The sequence below is a fragment of the Clinocottus analis genome, unplaced genomic scaffold (genome assembly GCF_023055335.1).
Source record: "Clinocottus analis isolate CAN_PGR_092001 unplaced genomic scaffold, fCliAna1.0.p SCAF_36, whole genome shotgun sequence".
Lineage (NCBI taxonomy): Eukaryota > Metazoa > Chordata > Actinopteri > Perciformes > Cottidae > Clinocottus > Clinocottus analis.
The window spans coordinates 378,490-397,840 of record NW_027176109.1 but is presented as its reverse complement, the minus strand read 5'-3'; the positions used below and the strand labels follow the sequence as shown (position 1 = coordinate 397,840).

The following is a 19,351-nucleotide window of genomic DNA, read 5'->3' as shown; positions in this document are numbered from 1 at the left end:
ATGTGCTACATTATGCTACAATGTGACATTTTGTAACTTTTTTTCAATTGTTGGTGTGGATTTTTTCATTGTAGACTCAAAAAACAACTGCTCTACATGAACTCCACTTCACTCACAAAGACCTGAAGAGAATAATCTCACTATATTCCCTCAATAGAGGGCGCTATAGCTTCATTTTCCCCCTCGTCTAACCTTCACAGTCCACGGAGCAGTGAGTAAGAATGTGACCCGATAACGCTGTTGACTTGAGGGCCGGGGAAAGATAATCTAACAATTAAAATCAATCACACAGCGCTACACTAGCGGGTTATTTGGATTCTTGGGGGAGGAAAAGCAAAAGCAAACAGTCATTTTCAAATTAATAGATGTTTACACAAGACGCAGCATGTTAGTAAGCAGCAGTGCGTTGTGTTAAACAGCAACACAAAGACAATAATACCTGAGTAGTTAAGAGCTGGAGCTGAAGCCCTTTGAGGCTGGAGAACTGGAAAAACATCAAAAAGCATCAATCGCACTTTAATTTGTAGCAGCACAACACAGCTGATGGTTTTTATGACAAAAACGTGAACATTTTCCGCAATAAACCAGGTTCCATATCCTTCATGATAGTAGTGAGCGGTTGAGATAAGATATAAGCATTATGTAATCGCATTTGACCTGAAAAAAATGAGTAATGTTCTCGATGTTGTCCGTCATGATCGTACGCCACGAGCTTTTCCTGTCGGTGTCTGGATGTTTCAGTGTGTGGGAGCCTGTAACCATGTCAATAGACCAGTAATACCCAATTATAGACGATAATTCAACACAGTAATAGATAAAGAAAAGACTAATTGAGTTAATGTCAGGCACACTTTGCATTTAGCAAGGTTTATTTAGCTGTAAAATAATAGAAGAAGCTTATATTTCTGGTTTACGCTGCCGGTGAAACACTGAACCGTGTCAGCAGACAGCTGCTGCCGGCCGGAGGTTGTGTGACGACCACAGTTTGTTCTCCTGATGGTTTAACTTACGGCAAAGTAAAGTAAACACCGCTGACATTAAACTTTACTCCCGAGAAAGAAAGAACACACTCATCCATGTAAAAAAAAGGCCGCAGGGCGACGTGCTATGCACGTGGAAAGGGACTCGGGCTCGGCGGCCACGCCCTCCTTCTTTGCAAAAACTGAGTGGAGGCTTTACAACACGGAGGAGGGCAGCGCTGAATCAGCTGGGAGGAAGCGGAGGTGGAGAAGAAAACCTTTGTGCTCCCTGAACAGAAGCTCACACGAGTCTTATTCTCATCATGCATGTACAACTTGTGCGCGTTAAAACCGTCCTAATTTCAATCAATATGCATATTTTGCTTGTAAATGCATTGATTCCTTCACTCATAAGCTGGAGCAATGGCATTGGGGGACGACATGCAGTCACGTCAACGTCAGATAATGACGACGTAACAGCTGAAGAAGCGTATCAGAGTCCACAATGACGTCTTTTTATGCGCTTTAATTAGCTTCCGGGTCATTAGCATCAACCAAACGACGGCTCTGTTCAGAATATAAGACAATAACTTTGTACATAATGATATAAATACCCTTTAAAGTGCGTTATCCAACCATTGCTCAACCAAAAACAGCAAAAAATGAGAGAGCACTTCTTGTTTTCCCCCCGTTACCAAAGAGCATCAAATGCTAGTTAGCATCCCCAGTAGTGTGTATAACCCTAGTAACTGTGGGAGAAAGAAAAAGCAGTGTGTCCTCTATGTGTTGTTGGTTTGTTGCTACGTTCAGAGGAAAAAAGGGGAAGCTTGTGGTTGGAGACAAATGGTCTGTTTCCACGTTCCAGTTTTAGACGGACTAAAGTGGTTTTACCGAGACTCTGGTTGTGCACGTAGAGCTCCTTGATGCCCAGCTCCGTCAGGGATCGGTCCAGCGGCAGCTCGCGGCGGCTGACGGCGTCCTTCAGCAGCAGCACGTGCGCCGGCTCGAACTCGCACTTGTCGCAGACGACCGGCACCAGAGCCTGCAGCGGCACGAACGGGTTGACCCGCACCACCGCCTTCTGGCCGCCGTGGTAGTTCACCATCAAACGCACGGTTTTCTGATGGAGAGAGAGGAGGAGGAGGAGGAGGGGAAGAGCATTAATGCCGATCGTCATAACAGGATGAAGCGATAAGCAGAAAGGGGGACAGGTCTTCTCGTTGGATGCAGGTCGAGCCTTTGATCGAGATCCGATTCATTTAGCGTCGTAATGATGTCAAAGCAGAGATAGAGGAAGATACTTCAACAATGAGTAACCTGAGGTTAGACTTTGGTTGAGGACAGGAAGAAAAAAAAGCAGATTTAATAGACAGAAGATTATATGTGTGTGTGCGTGTGTGTGTGTGTGTTTAGGTAGTAAAACCTGGACATTGTATAGTGTTCTATTATGGAGACAAGTGGCTTCGTCACTATCAGCCTTTATAGAAAACTCTAGTTAAGTGTCTGAAAGGTTCACTAAATGTCTCGACGAAAGCCGAGGAAATGCTTTAGTTTTTTTACTTTACTTTGTGTGTGTGTAGTTCTGTTTGTCTCGCTGCTAGTGCTTTAGGTGTTTGGTCCTAAGTTAAACTGACAGAGACAGGCAGTGACATCCAGTCGCCTCTAAAAGTCACGTCGGACTGCGTTTATAGGCGCAGACGCAGAGGAGGGACGACGGAGAGGAGGGAGCGGCGTCTGAAACCGTGTCGGCCTCTGGCCCGAGGCCAGGCGAGGGTCAAAGGGAGAGAGAGCAGAGAAATAATGCATGGTAACTAAAGGTAAGGCACTCATCAAATATTCAAACCGTAGGAGGAGAGCAGAGGAGAGGCCGAGACAAAGAGACCAACTATCAGGAGGAATGCGTTCAGATGGGCGAACGAGCGCTGGTGAAGACGGCGAGAGGCTCGCCGAGCCCGAGTACGACTCCAACGTCATGCACGCCGAGCCAGTTGATCCCAACAGGCGTCCCACCTCAGCGCCGGCACCTTACAGGTGTCACCGGCCTTGCTTTCTGCCGGCCGTCAGAGGTAAAAGGTGGAGAGAGGAGGGAGGAGCTTTACACCGGGCAACGGGGGGGAAGGAGCTCATATTTAAGGAGTTTTGGACGTTAACCCAAATGATCCAAACAAAAACATATCTTAGGAGTGTATTTTCTATTCCTTGTTGTCATGTACACTACTTTTCTTTCATTTGCATTCGTTTGCTACGACATCAGATGTCTCAAAGCCTGCAGGAATCCACGCCAAGCCGAACCAAACCTGATATATATGTAGAATATATCTGCTGCGACGCGTGTACGATCCTAAATATACAAAACGCTCCGCCGTTCAACTCACCTCAGGCACTTTGGGCGCCGGCCTGCGCACCGTTCTCTCCTCCCAGACCTTCTCCTTGATGAGGACGCGAGCCACGTCGAGGGAGCCCAGCGGGGCGTTGGGCTTGAACCCCAGGGAGCGGCCCTCGGGCGACAGCAGCTCCAGGGTGTGCAGCGCCGGGTTCAGGTGGTGGCGGCTGCACAGCTCGACCAGCAGGTCCATCAGCGCCTTGCTGAGGGAGGGAGGGAGGGAGAGAAAGTGAAAGAGAGAGAGAGAAGGGGGGAGGGAGTTTGAGGAGCGAGAGGAGAATAAAGGGGAAGCAGGAAAGGAGATAGGGTTACAAAAGCTTGACTTACTTTGAGCTCTGCCAAAGGGAAGAGAATAAAATGGCTACTTGATGGATTAAAAACAAAAGGATAGGATATTAATCACTGAGCTGTTTAAACAGACGTATTGTAGATTGAATGGCCAAAGATTATTATTAAGATATTGTTGCAACAAGTCCTCCTGGATGAATATTTATTGCTCATGTCGGGGCGACAAATACGACCTGAAAATGACCTTAAACATCATGAAAACCCGTAAAATAAGGCTGATTTTATCTGTACGGTGAATCTAGAGACATAAACTCTGAGCTGAGAGCCTCCGACAATAAAATGGAGCAACGCCATGAAGAAATAAATGACAGAGTACGCGTTGACAAGCCACAAGTTGTTGCTTTGTGAGTCCGTTTGTGTGTCCGGTGCAGCTGATGAGGAGGTACCTACCTGTCAATCCTCAAGAGAAAGAAACCTAGAGACAGTCTCCAATGTTTGTTTTTTCTGGGAACGGACAGATCGGATGACAGAAGAGAAAGAGAGAGAGAGAGAGAGAGAGAGAGAGAGAAAGAGAGAGAGAGAGAGAGAGAGAGAGAGAGAGAGAGACGCCACAAAGGACGCCATTGAGATTGACCGTCGCTAGAAAACGACAATCCTCCATCAACAGAAAAGATGTCCCCGTGTTACTAAGCGCTCCTTAAAGACGAGTTAGTGGTATTAAACATGTTGAAGTTTCAATTTAATTGTCCTCTGTTTGAATGTCATTTGATTTTCCACTCACGACTCTGTATCTTTAAAGTTGTTATTGCAGTTTTGATATATATACTATGAAGATACAACATTAGTGTTCTACTATAATCAGATTAGCAGCTATTTATGACACATCTTGTGTGTTTATGAGCCTTCTCTCATGACCGCAAACTACCGCTTTGATTTTTGTTTCACAGCCATGTCAAACACATCTGAAGCTACAATGTAGCATCACACGTTCATTTCTCCCCAAAATGATCCAGTGAAGCTGCGACAGTAACCACGACCTCTTTAAAATGGGTTTTAACAGGCAGACGGAGAAGTTCCACATGTTGAAGTAAAGAAAACTACACTAAATAGCCAACAAAGTTTGGTTATCATGGTGTTGTTCTGTACTAAGGAGGCTGGCTGGATTTTCAGCCCCACATGAGACCCTCATGAGGGGCAGAGGGCACCAGCAGCCTTCATTTGGCGACTTTCTGGGACAAAGCTGGTGCTGAGACGAGGGAAAAGGCCCCTTGACGAGGCCCCAATGGCACCCTGACAAACACGGACTTGGATGCAACAAACGAGCCTCACGCTGGTCGTCAGCGTGCAGTAAAATCAATTGCTCGGCTAAACAATAGCTCAGATCCTCGTGGCTATAAATACACATAATTCTCTGGACGTTTCGCTGTCCAACAACAGAGCAAAATGTGTGTTTACCTGCCATCCTCGGTGACTGAAGTCTGGCTCCCCTGCGGTAAGGTGAGCTGTAAATCCACGACGGGCCTCAGCACGTTCTCTTTGGCGTCCGTGCCGGAAGCTCCGCCCCCGTCGGGTGCGGCGTTTCTAAAGATGTGGCGTGGGGCCGGCAGAGGGGCCGGCGGCGGCGGGGCGCGCGCCTTCATCCTCCTCCTGGGACACACAGAGGGAAACCATCATGAACCTCCGCGTGTTTGCAGTGTGGTTTTTAAAGGTTTATACTTCAGTTTTCCGCGTGGGGAAAATGTTTTTTATGTCACATGTTGTGCAGGAATTTGTTGTCGGATTCCTGACGTTTCAATTAAGTCGAGTTTCAATTCACAAATGAGACGCTGCAGATCATTTCCCCCCCTCGCGGTCTCAGTTGCACAGCAGCTCAACGAACTGCCGCCTCCTCAGGAGCCGCCTGAATACCAACGACTTGTTGTCGTCGCTGTGTTTCCGCTCGCTACACAACCTCCCTCTCTTCGCCCCGATTAACAAAAACGCTCCACATGACACGCTGAGCTCGATGCTTTTTGGGTTGTCAAGATGACGCCGCCTCTGAGCAGCTGCTCACTTCTAATTGACCAATTCATAATCGCACCCTCTCACTTCAGAACAACACTGTGCAGTGTTGTTAACAGCGTTAGTTTAACACAAACAACGTCCTTTATCGAATCTTATTCCATATCCGTGCAGTTTATTTAACAAGTAACGCTAAAATGTGAACATTCGGTTGACTGTCATTGAAAAAGAACAACTTTTGAAGCTACACAATAGTTATATCATTGGCTTGTGATTCAATAGCTCTACAAAAACTACAAAACAACCCAGATATATATATTAAAAAACACACACACATAACCACAACTCCTGCGGGTGGAGACGGGCGGCAGATGTCGGTGACATGCCGGCGACGAGACGCCGCTGTCTGCCCGTTTGACCTCGGGCTCGACGTCAAACTGTACTTCTGACTGACAGACGCAGCTGATTACACAGAATCGAGCACTTCATTCTGCAAATGGCTTTTCTATCGCGCACACACACACACACACAAGCGCACACACACACGCTCTCTCTGTCCGTCGGCACAAATATTAACCCAAGATAACAAAAAGGAAAAACATCCTACTCACGTCAAAAAGCAGCTTTGTGTTGATTAAGTATTCCAGAAGTGTTGTATATATGTATATATTTATATATACGTGTGTTTATAAATCCCTCCCAGAGAGTTGGCGCTTGTTAAATCCCCTGGCGTGTCCCTCTGGCGTGCTTCACGACGCCCGGTTTAAAAGGCGAGGCGAGCGCAGTGAAGGAAGAACGCACGTGAACATGCGGACTCTCAACCCGGTTACAGTTAACCATTAACAGCCGAGTCGGATATTTAAACCCGCACGGTGTCATTGACTCATTATGTAACGTGGGAAAGGTTGTTGGTTTTTTTAGTGTACGCATCGCAGGGGAGCGGCAGCGCGGGTCGTGATCAGGTCACGAAGGTAAACACACAGATCGATGCGCCGCGACTGAAAGAATCTCATAATTTCGATTTTTAATCTCATAATCATGACTTTTTATCTCATAATAATGACTTTTTTATCTTATAATCATGACTTTTTATCTCAAAATCATGACTTTTTATCTCATCATAATGACTTTTCATCTCATAATAATGACTTTTTTATCTTATAATCATGACTTTTTATCTCATAATCATGACTTTTTATCTCAAGATCATGACTTTTTTCTTATAATAATTACTTTATCTCATAATTTTCGACCCCATTTAAAAAAATAAATCTCATAATGACTTATCTCATAATTTTGATTTTTTAAAATCTCAATTTCAACTTTTTATCTTATAATAATGAATTTTAATGTCATAATAATGACTTTTTATTTCATAATCATGCCTTTTTATCTCATAATAATGACTTTTTATCTCATAATTTCCATAGAGAGATCTGTACATGTGTGTGATGTTTGTATTTCTCTGGTCAGGCCCTGCGGCGCTGTGGGGACTCGAGCCCCCGGCTTCACACAGTCAGCCAGTATCCTCCTCTCTCCCTTTAGCCTGCAGTTACTCTCTCTCTCTCTCTCCCTCTCTCCCTCTCTCCCTCTCTCTCTCCCTCTCTCTCCCTCTCCCTCTCCCTCTCCAACGAGCACAAAGGCTCTTTTAGGAAAAGCCTCGTCTCCCACAGAGAGAGGATGAGCGTAGACGGAGAGAGAGAAAGAGCGAGGGAGCGAAGGAGAAAGAAGCACGGGAACGAAAGGCAGGAAACCTGCTCCGTCCTGCACAGGGGGGCAGTAAGTGCTGAGCTGTTACAGGGACTGAGTTACACACACACACACACACACACACACACACACACACACACACACACACACACACACACACACACACGGTTACTAATGGGGCCTTTTCAGAACCGCTCGGTTATTTCCGCTTGACTAAACTCCATTAACAAGGATACGTTTCTCTCTCTATCCTCCACTTAAAACACTTTTTTTTTTTTAAGACTCAAACTGTGAACGTTCACATGTTCATAAACAATTAAAAAGTTAGGATCTAAAACCCGCAAAAAAGATGCCGATGTTCATCTCAAAACTCTCCCGGGACGACATGCGAGCAGAGAAATATGCGATTAGGAGGCGTGTTACCTGGAGACGTGATATAATAGCGTTGTTGGTGGATATATAAGCTAGTAGCGACGTTAGCTTGATTCATGCTACATGTATGATGTCATTCTTACCAGCAGAACTGCTCAATCCGACACATATGTGCGTGAAGAACTTTCTGGCTGGTAATTATCAGTGAGAAGAGTTTGAAGCTGTCTGGACTTAAACAGATGTGTTAAATTAATAAAAATCCAAGATGAATAATCTGAGCAGGTGCTTCCTGTCAACACGGCGCGGATCAATTATATCGCACCTGAGTAGGTAGAGATCGGCCTACGAGTCTGAGTGTCTGATCGCCTCTTTAACAGATTAGTCTGAGTGAGTGTGTGTGTTTGTTTAGTGTGTGTGTAAGTGCGTTTACGGTGAGTGTGTGTGTGTGTGTGTGCACGTTGGGCTACCTCCTTTCTGACCCACATACAGCGGCGCTCACTCCCTGATCGAGTCACCCGGGATGAATCAAACCACCGTGCGTCCACGCAAAGATACACATCAGGGTGACACACACACACAAACACGCACACATTTTAAAACCGTCGCCACAGAGATGGGAAATGTGTCGGGGTGGCGTACGCAAAACATTCAACGCCCCTCAGATTACAGGTTTTGGCGTGAGCGCCGCGAACACACAATGCTAACACCGTCATGCTCCAGATAGATTACGGTTGTGAGTCGACAAGTTAAACTACACAACACTGCTCAGACACACTGGAGACCTTCAGGGTTTCGCTTCGGGGGGGAAAAGTATCTGTAAGCGAGCGACTGGTTTTATTCCAGACGTAGAAAAAGGTCTTGTGAAAAATATTGGAAAATATTAGTTTCTGCTGCGTCAGCGTCGCCTCCACCACAACTTGTTCCACTGACAAGCAGGAAAATAGATTCTGCTGCGTCCACTTCGTCTGCTGATGTTCTCTTGAGCCTTGAATCTGATGCTGGAGATATTATTTAATTATTATGTGTTTGAGGTATGTGGCATAAGCCATAATTGTTTAAAAAAAAAAAAATGGTTTGTCAGTGTTAAACTACAGAGTGCTGCAAATGAGATGAGACAGAGAGACAGACAGAGAGAGAGAGAGAGAGAGAGAGAGAGAGAGAGAGAGAGAGAGAGAGAGACAGAGAGAGAGCGAGAGAGAGAGACAGACAGAGAGAGAGAGAGAGAGAGAGAGAGAGAGAGACAGACAGAGAGACAGAGATGGAGAGACAGATAAAGAGAGACAGACAGATAAAGAGAGAGACATATAGAGAGACAGACAGACAGACAGACAGACAGACAGACAGAGAGATAGAGAGACAGATAGAGAGACAAACAGACAGAGAAAGAGACAGACAGACAGCTCGACAGACAGATAGATAGAGAGACAGATAGAGAGACGTACAGACAGAGAGACACACAGACAGACAGACAGACAGATAGAGAGACAGACGGACAGACAAAGAGAGAGAGACAGACGGACAGAGAGAGAGACAGTCAAACAGACAAAAAGAGACAGACAGACAGAGACAGACAGACAAAAAGAGAGAGACTGACTGCTCGACAGACAGACAGACAGACAGACAGACAGCTGGACGTGTCTCAAGTCAGAGACCGTGGACGTCCAGTGGGATCCGTCTCTTCGGTGTGAGACAATAGCATCACAACAACAAAGAGCCACTATCCTCTAATGAACACAACCAGCTGGGAGTGAAAGTAGATCAGCCAAAAAAACACGCAAGCGCCGACTGACCCACATCCCCCCACGACACACTTGTTGAGCGTTCTGAGAATACAAACAATGGAGGAAACCAAAGCTCTGTGAATAAACGATTGCTGTCAAAAATAACAATAAAATACATCCAACATAAACACTGCGTCATTACCTGACCAGTTCCTCAGGCCAGGAGAAGGTTGGCGTTACAGATCTGTAGTAGTCACAGCAGACATTGTGGTGCGTTTAAATTGTGGGGGATTGCATCTACAAAACCTGCAAGATGTTACATATGTTTTATGAAGCACGCTAATGTTTAACCCGTTAAAAACTGTGAAAACTGATTTTGACTCCAGACCTCCTTTTCTCTGTGTTTGAGTCGTCGTAGGAACCCCAAATTAATTCCAATACTTGTGTTTATTGTATGTATTTGTTCAGCAAAGTCTTGGGGGAAAAAAAACCCTTTTAAAAGATATTTTGATAATAACTATGAACATCCAGCATGATATGAGTCAGATTCCCCAAAAAAGCCTCCTGGAGCGTCAATAAGACACCTTTTTGGAAAGATTAGGACCTAAAGAATCAGAATCTGCAACAAAAATCACAATAAAACAAAGTCTTGTCCTGTTAGGAAGGAGTTTCAGTCAAGAAACTGAGTCGTTCGGTTCAGAAATGGAAAGATTACGTATTTTATGCTAAAAGATTGTCTAAATAGGGCATGCTGGGTATTAAGGATTTTCACGCACGGTTTCCAAAAGGTTAAATGGCTCTAGATGTCAAACCATCATGTCCTGTAAATGTCTTTGAGAAGGAAAAGGCAGCAGTAGCTTAGTGGGGACAGGATCTTGGCTATCATTAGCATGGTTGGTGGTTGGATGCTGGTAAACTTTGATCCCTGTGACCTCAGACCCTGAGCTCGACCCGACATTGAACCCAAAAGTTCAACAATAGCAATGCGTCAAAGTACGTAACTCTGCAGCTCTGGAGAGTAAAATATACCCAAAGCAATACTGCAAAATAGATTTGATTTGCACCACATATTACTTTGGTAGAATCATCAGGAGGAACACCAACAAAGTCAGCACGCTTTCCACTCGAGTGCCACTTCAAGAGACCGCACCCAACGCTTGAGCCTGAAACCTCCCATGGTGCATTGCACACAGCGTGAATGATACACATCCTGGAACCCGGAGTCCCTCGACACTCAGCCAGCAGCACACATACCCCTCTGGTGTCACGCTGCACCCATGGAAACCTATATTTATACTACTCCACCGCGCGAGAGCGCAGACCCTCAGTTTAGCAGCAGCTGTCCATTTTGGGTGCAGTGTGTGTGGAGGGGGGGATGCACACGAGGAATCCAGAGAAAATAGAAGCTAAAGGGACCAAAATAAGCGAAGGGAGAGTTTGTTTTGGAGTGTTGTGTACTGTGTGGGGAGTATTGGAGACACATGAGCCCAGGAAAGCATGGAGAGTTGCTAGGCGCTCAACTTCCTGATTCAGCACATGCCGTGTTGCTCACATTACCAGCCATGTGGATAAAAACACACAAGAGTAAAGTGGCTCCAAGACGATGGTACTCTGACCCTCTGTCCACATAAGAGGAAACCTTTTAACATAACTCAACACACAATTCTCTCAAATCAATGAAGCTCCTGTAGTTATACGGGTCAGTTTGTCCTAAAGCCTCATTCTACACAGCAAACGGATTTAAAATATCAACGCCATACTCCTTCCAGCAGAGATAAACGTGTTTACAGCTTTGTACAAATAGCTATTTTACTCTTTATGGCTAATATTTCTGATCAAAAACCACTGGACGGAGTTTTCCTTTGCATAACTCAGCCAATTAAATAATATTCAAGCTGAAAGTTATGAATAAATATGGGAGTTGGCTGCTTTTTAGTGACTTTCTAAAGCCTGTTTTTGCATCAATTAAATGCTAACTCTCATTCAAGGGCCTTAGTGCAAAATTATACAGAAACAGATATACATTTCCGTATGACACATTTGTGTGGGAACAAAGTGAGAAAACTAAAACAACAATCTTCAAATATGTTCCCTCAATACACACACGCACACACACCACAATATTTTACAAATTTGTCCCCGCTATTGGCAATGTAGATAACGTAAATGTGTATCACAGTTTCTCAATGCAGGATTTTTTACAATATGATTCCATTGGAAGACAAAACACACACAATTGTGTTGAGTTGTCGCCCAGCACTACTGCCGTGTTTATACAAAGGGCCCAGTATTTAAAACAAGAACAGTCCCTGGTTTACCTGTTTATAAAGCAAATACTTCTCTAGTACAACCGGGTTCAGGAGAAGAACAATCTGTACAGTAACATAATAACCCCGGGGAGATAACAACACCACGCCTCGGGTGCCTAATGAATTACTTCTCTTTGGGATCAATTAGGTTTGCTTACACTCCTTACAGTTATTCGAGGGTTTACGTCGGTGCGTCTCAATGACCTCAGATTAAGTGAGCGACTGGTGATCCAGGAGTGTCTGTTTCACACCTACTTAAAGGAGATAAACCCACTTACTGCAGCGGCTCTCCACCCTCCTCCTCCCCCTCGTCCTCCTCTGCTCTCTGGACTCATGAGGTCAACGTGTCCTCTTGTGACCACTGACACAGAGCAGTCGAAGGCGAGACATATTATTCCCAAGCAACAATAATTCTCCTAAAATAGGAGCAGGGAGCCGACATGCCTCTCTGGAAAAAGCAAGACATGCCTGTCTTTCCTTTGGAGACCTTACTAACCGTAGGTTATCAAAAGATATAAGCGTTATCCACTAGACGATCAGTTACAATATAGATTCCCACCGCTTGGTGGCGGTAATGCGTCAGTCAGTTGTTTACCGAGCTCCATTATGCAGAAGAAGACACTTAGCTAGCCTCTAGCCTGTAGCCAGAGTAAGAAGTATTTAAAACGTAGAAAATTAAGATGAAAGTGCTGCCGAACACAATTAAGTATAATCCTGACTTCACTAAATTAGGGTTTTGTGAACAGAGTTAACAAGGCGGAGCCCTGAGCCCAGTGTGTGGAGTGAGGGCTAACGCTAGCCGCGCTAACGCTAGCCTGCTATCGCTAGCCGCGCTAGCTGCGCAGGGCTAAAGCGGCACTGAAGGCTTTAAAGCAACACATAAAAAATAGATTTAACCGACTGAAAAGTCAAACAAAAATGTAATGAGTCTTTCAGAGGGATGCAGCACTCTTGACATTGCTAAAAATATTGGGGCGTAATCACAGAACCAGCGATAGTATTCCAGAACTGCAGCTTACCTGGAGAGCTTAGAAGTACGAGGTGTTCAGTGGTGAGAGACATGGCCTCAGTAAAGAAAGCTGAAACCTTCTGCACACTAATAGTTTCCCAATCATTGTGCACACACAGATATTCTCCTAAGAAAGTAAAAACCTCACTTTTACTGTCTTAAATGTTCAGGTTTGAGGTTTATTAACATTTTGGATTAATAGTTTTTCACATCTTACTACGGTAATGTACGTATAGTATGTATGTATGTATGTATGTATGTATGTATGTATGTATAATATGTATATAATATAATATATATTACGACAGTAGTAGCCACACTTTTCATGTCCATTCACATGTCTATTCCTTATCTTCACACTTCTGTGTAAAGATAAGGCCACTCTGCACTCTACGATTAATTAATTTAAGACCATATTTATTTACTTGACCTTTGAAATCACCGACAAAGTCAACGCAAGATCCCGGTGCTTTCCCTAATTGATGAATGTATTATAATCACACACAGGGAAAATAAACAAATCAACTATTGAGTCACACGTGCATCTACAGTGTACACCAGCTCAAGCAGACACTGAGCTTGTGAGAGAGAGGTAGGAATGAAAGAATCTCAGGTGGCACAAAGCCCTGCATGGCAGCAGAGCAACAAGAAAAGGGAATAGAAAAAGGAAAGATGGGTGGAGTCCAACATCAGAGAAGAAGAAAGGAAGGAGAGGTGGAATGTAGAGGCAAGGAACAGCAGGAAATAATAATTAGTCTGTTCCCTATTCCCTGAGCTGCATGTTCAATTAGAGAGAGCTCCTGTGAGAGGAACAAGAGGAGAAACACTTATGTTACAGATCTGCAGCTTTAAAGCCCCCCAGGATGCTTTTATTTAGAAGAAAACACAAACCAGTTAAAAAGCAACACAATAAAAACATTTAAAGTATCTCTAAGGAGTTTAACTACTGAATCCAGTTTTTGCAAGAAAGGGCAACAAATACATGTTTTACTCTGTGACCATACCAGCAGGTATCGAGGAAGATATTCTCAACGCTTTTGATGACCTTTTCATAGAACGACAACACTTTTAGACATCCACACCTGTTGCTGCACACAGACGTGGCGGCAACATGTGTGCTGCCTTTTCTCTCTAATTGGGAGTTAAAGGGTTAATTAAACACAAGCAAAACCATCACAGCTTGTGCAATAGAAAGTGCACTCCTCCACCTCAGACTTATCGGGCGATACCACTGCTATGGCGCGTCAGCTGGCGTTAGAGGAGTCCGTCCAGTCTGCGCTCAAACACACACACACACCCTCACACACACACACACACACACACACTCACACACACACACTCTGACAAACCCCACATACCACAATGACTAACATATGACTGCAGGCTTCCAGAAATAAACCAGAGCGACCCATAACAGCTGCTGAACAGTACGACAGATACACTGTACGACAGATACACTGTACGACAGATACACAGTACAACTGATACACAGTACAACTGATACTTGATACACGGGCGTACTTTGTTGTTAAGGTTGTCTGCCAATGTTTAATTTCACCAAGGACAGAGGTTCCCAGATAGCAGAATAAAAAAAAAGTTGAGGCTCTGGCGTGTGGCCTGAGGAGAACAACAATCTATAAATACAGCCGGCATCGATGTCTCAGATGTTTCCGATGTATCTCGGCACAGCGTTGGAGCGAATGCGTTCAGAGAGCCGGCGCTGCTCTGCTTTGTGCACAGAGCAAAGCAGCCGTTACGCAATCCCACTGTGCCTGTCCTCATCACGAACTCCTACTCAGAGCATTAACCACACTAGACTGTGCTGTAATTGTTAATTACACACACACACACACACACACACGCAGACGGCGGTCTGCTCTTATAGCATGTGAATAAGGGCAGCACCATTCAGCAGTTAATTAAAAAGAAGTGAACTACTTTATCGCAGGTGTTCAGAGGAATAAATCATACCTGATGGGGCGAAGTTCAACAATCACAAGCCTGACCGATCCATTCCTGCCACACACACACCGACTCCTCATTAAACCCATAAACTGAACAAAGGTGTCACGGTGTACACTTTTGAAGCGTGAAGGTCAGCGTGTACTTTGGTCAAACTTCTATCCGCCCAGAACGAGCCTGTGGAAGCAGCCTTTCTATGCATAACAAGGATGCTCGATACATAGCAGATATTGCAGCGCAGAGCCTCAAATACTCTCTTGCCTATCTCAGTTTTCACACAAGTATAATTTAACCAATCCTCAAAATAATCCTATACATATATACATCAGGGGCGGGACGTGGGTTTCAGACTTAGGCCTTCAATGAGTGCCGTATAGTAGGTGTGATGTGACTATAAGGCTCTTACTGAAGGCCTAAGTCTTTTATATATATATATATATATATATATATATATATATATATATATATATATATATATATATATATATATATATATCCAGATGTGACCACATACACTGAAACACGTCCCTCTTTTCCAGAGCCAAATCCAGTATGGCCTTCATGTGAGAGAGAATAAAAAGAAAGAAAATAAAAGAAGGAGCTCCCTGAGTCAGCAGGGCTGAGCTTGGTGGCCGACCACAGAATAAGAACCGTAATCTTCTAGTAGACGTGTGTTTTTGTTGTGAAAGAAAGGGCGGGGCGGGGGGTTGAGCCTGCATCCGTCTCGACATCTCCCATCGTCTGAGACGACGGCAGGAAGAGAACCGGCACCGAGGGGTTTCCGTTATCTGACCGCACATCGCCGCTGTACTCTCAGAGTATTTTAGGAAACGCTGCGGAGTGACAGACACACATGGAGTTCAAAATCCAAACGCCGATATGGAGGAGGAAGAGGAGGAGGGCGAAGGACCGAGGCTTCAGTCCGGTGGGCACAGCTTCAGATGGATGTGTTTCACGCGGCAGCGAGCAGCTGCTCGCGATGCGCACGCCGGCTAACAGGACAGTTGGTGGACAGTAATTATCTCTGGGTGTGTGCAGAGCGCAGGACGGTTATTTTGTAATCCCACACTGTATTTATCTGTCAAATCTGCCAGCCTGGTCTTCCTGCGGGCGAGTTTTAAATCCTGAATAGAAACAGAAGGGACGCTAACGCAAAAACAGAAAAAGACGCACTTTCAAAATAAAACGCGCGACCTAATGGCGGCGAGCCGCCAAAATCAGGATGTAGAGAGCCGCTATTCCCTCTTCCTTGCACTTCACGAGGCCTTTGAGGAAGCTGCTCTGTGACGGGTGTTTGTCTGCATCAGGAGGGTTGGTGGTTGAGCACCGCCGGGGGCTTTAACCATGTGACCTCACGCTAAACACAAGGTTCAGACGTCACACGGTGCCGCGTCGCGTCTCCAGACAGGAAAAAAAAAACAGCAAAAAGCTCCGTTGAGCTCAGTAAAAACCTTTGGTTGTGCTGTTAATTTAAAGTAACTTTATTCTCCCGTTGTTTATATTCGTCGCTTCCTTATTGCTCCTCTGGGAGTGGATGCTAAAAATTCAGAGCAATTAAGAAAACCACATTAATCAGAGGCTTCTGGACTGAAACTCGCTCAAACCCACAAGCGTTTAGGCAGAAACACGCATGAACACCACATGCAGACATGTAGCAGCAGACTGTGTGCAGACTGTAAGGGGGAGGAAAGGAACCGCTGCTGCAATTAACACACATGAAGCTCCAACTCACACAAAAGGACCGAACCAAGTCAGAAGCATTTCAAATGATGAGAAATTGGGAGGCGAGCTGCTAAATTTGGGACGATCTGGATCTCAACGCACTCATTTACAGTCTCTGGAGGTGAGGAAGTCGCCTTTTGTGTACCATGATTCATGGCAGGCGTATAAAGCTAAGAGATGAGGCTTCCTTTTCACCACCTGAAGTACACTCAGGCTTTCCAAACACTGACACACACACACTGACTCACTCACACACACACACACACACACACACACAGACTTCAACAGCCAAATACAAACGGATTCCACTTCCCTAAAAAAAAAAAAAAACAGTCTATTCCCTCCTCAATTGTTTAATAATGAACACACTCTGTGTCCGTGTGTGTGTGTGTCCGTGTGTGTGTGTGTGCTGTGTTTCATTAGCACAGGGCTATGCAGTAAAGTAGCTGCTCCCCGTGCGATGACGGAAGAGGGATCACGGCACAAAGGGAGTTGTCGTGGTAATTTATATGGACAGAAATGTCAAGCAGCGACCGGGTGAAAGAGGCGTTCGGGCTCCGCTGCCAGCGAACTCTGTGAGAAGTCTGCTTTGTTATTTTGGCCAAAAAACAGGCTCTTGAGTGTCTGAAATCACAGTGTTTAGGAGTATCTGGTTAAAGAGGACCTTTTACTTGAAAAGATCAGAGGGGGGAAACAGACCGAACCTTAATTTAACTCGTCGACGCTCCAACTCCAACTGCTTCACACCCGCTGGAGCACCTGCAGTGTTCACGCTCTATCAGCTGGCGTTTAGCCTCCAACCACACACCTGCAGTGGGGATGGAGGAGTTCAGAGCGGCCAGAAGAGCTGGTGCATGATGGTTAAGGAGGCGTGAGAGTCCTGTCGACATCTTTAAATGATTACAAAGGTGGACTGAAGCGTCGGCGACGTCAGCAACTTGTGGCTCAGTGGTCAGTGAACTACTCACAGCAGCATCGCAACGCTACCTTGAATTAGATATACAGACTGTTGCATTGCTGTAATTTTTTATAAATAAGGACATAAAAGGCTACAGTGCAATATTTAGTCTCACCCTTCTGTCAATGAGAAATTATGAAAAAGAAAAATCAGATAAATTAACTTAAACTTTACTCATATTTAATGAAAACTTGCACAAATCAGAGATGGACTGTTTTCTAGTTTAAAATTGGAAAAAAAAAAAAAACCTGACCTCTATCCGTAAGGCCTGAGACGTTTACCTCCAACAACAACAACAACAAATCCCTGCAGTGAATGATTAGCAACTACTTTATGGACACGATTATTGTTATTTGTTCCTGTGAGCAAGCTGTGTTTCTCCATATGATCCCAACAAAGAAGAAGCCCAACAAATATCACTATTGAGCCGAAACAAAACGACACAAAGCACTTTGAATACAGCACCGTTGTTGCTGTTGTTGTTGTTGTTGTTGTTGTTGTTGTTGTTGTTGTTGTGTTCCCGCCATCACATAAAAGGCCGGGTCTCGAACCTTCTCTTCTGTGTTGTCAGACCTTTCAAGTGCTGGTCACGTGGGTGCAGCTGCTCAATGGAGCCCAAACGCACGAGTCCTCTTCAGCTTTATTACACTGAAGTTACTGTTATCAAGGCGACGCGTCATTACACAACACAAGAACACTCGGTGTTGAGAACACCTGTGATGAGGTGATAGTGCTACACGTAGCGTGGAGTCAGATGGATACAAATGTAGCGCTTTTGTTGCGCACGTCAAAAGAGAACACACAGAGCTGCTCTTGAAAGGTGAACTATCGAGAAAGTTCGTTGTGAGTTGTGTGAACCGACAGAGGAAAGAGTACAAACGGCATGTTTGTGTTAAGGACTTACCCTGAAGGCGGTTTGGAGGACTCGCTCATTGCAGTGATTCTGTGTCTCCTTCAGAGCCGCGCACGTCCATCCAGCGCTCACCTGCGACAGAGCACACTTTGCAATATTTTGCTGCGGGTTTTAAGACATTATTTTTCCACCTATACAGCGACATTTCTGAATGAACAAGAACAACTTTGTATTTACTGACAACGAGGTCCAGCAAAGTGACAAGTGCGCCCGAAGTGACAAGCACAAAGACCCGCAAAGTGACGTCACGAGAAGCCATACGTGATAAATGTTCAGTGTTTTAAGGGCCAACTTACCGCCGTCAGAAGGCTCCCGCCGGCTCGCGTTAGTTGTCAGAAACACTTGATATAATCTCCCGGTCCCTCCGGCTGACTTTCCCCGTCGAGCATTGTCAAGAAAAAAGTAGTTACCGTTGCACTTCCGGTGTGGGGTTTCAAAATAAGAGTGCGTGCAGGGTAACTGCATTTAACGAGGACCATTTCCCCCCACCCCTCCCGTGTTACTTGAAAAAATAAATATCTAATTATTATTAATATTTTTTAAATTATAATTTATAATTTATTTTATTTTAAAAAAGTAATATTTCTATTACTTTTTAAATTACAAATTTATTTGTAATTTTTAAATTACAAATAAAATATAAAAACAATACAACAAATATAATATATATATATTAAAATGTTTTTTAATACAAACAAATTGATATATATATATATATATTTCTATTATAATTTTACAGTGAAATAGAAGTTGTTTTTTTATTTTATATAAAAATTAAAAATAAAAATATTTTTCACTTTTCTCATCTTTGTTGCCTGCCTCTATTGTATCAACATCCTATACAATCGGCCCCTCTTTTTTAAACTATACATACTTATATACACTTCATATACTTTGCATTTTTGCACTTACTTTCCTTATCCTCTCTTATCTTTGAGGCAGTGTCACGTGACTTCCGGTATGTTGCTGCTGCATTCTGTCTAACTTAGCGCAGCTCTCTCTCTCTCTCTCTCTCTCTCTCTCTCTCTCTGCAGACAGCCTTCG

The 19,351-nt window shown here is 44.4% G+C and overlaps 1 protein-coding gene across 7 annotated transcripts in view; it reads right to left on the bottom strand.

Annotated features, from left to right (window-relative positions):
• The window catches only part of cobl (cordon-bleu WH2 repeat protein), a 48,622-nt gene extending 29,335 nt beyond the window's left edge, over window positions 1-19,287 (bottom strand). For 2 of the 7 annotated variants that reach the window (XM_068596346.1, XM_068596351.1), the window contains exons 1-6: window positions 18,604-18,687; window positions 18,299-18,379; window positions 5,086-5,277; window positions 3,335-3,545; window positions 1,851-2,079; window positions 440-484 (exon numbers count right to left, since the gene is read on the bottom strand). In XM_068596346.1, the coding sequence (XP_068452447.1) occupies window positions 440-484; window positions 1,851-2,079; window positions 3,335-3,545; window positions 5,086-5,277; window positions 18,299-18,327 (706 nt within the window). In that variant the 5' untranslated portion in view covers window positions 18,328-18,379; window positions 18,604-18,687. Of the gene's footprint in view, window positions 1-439; window positions 485-1,850; window positions 2,080-3,334; window positions 3,546-5,085; window positions 5,278-12,762; window positions 12,888-17,140; window positions 17,245-18,298; window positions 18,380-18,603; window positions 18,688-19,219 lie in introns of those variants that run through there. The other 5 variants (XM_068596350.1, XM_068596352.1, XM_068596348.1 and 2 more) reach the window with 4 other exon arrangements.
• Between the last annotated feature and the right edge of the window lie 64 nt (window positions 19,288-19,351).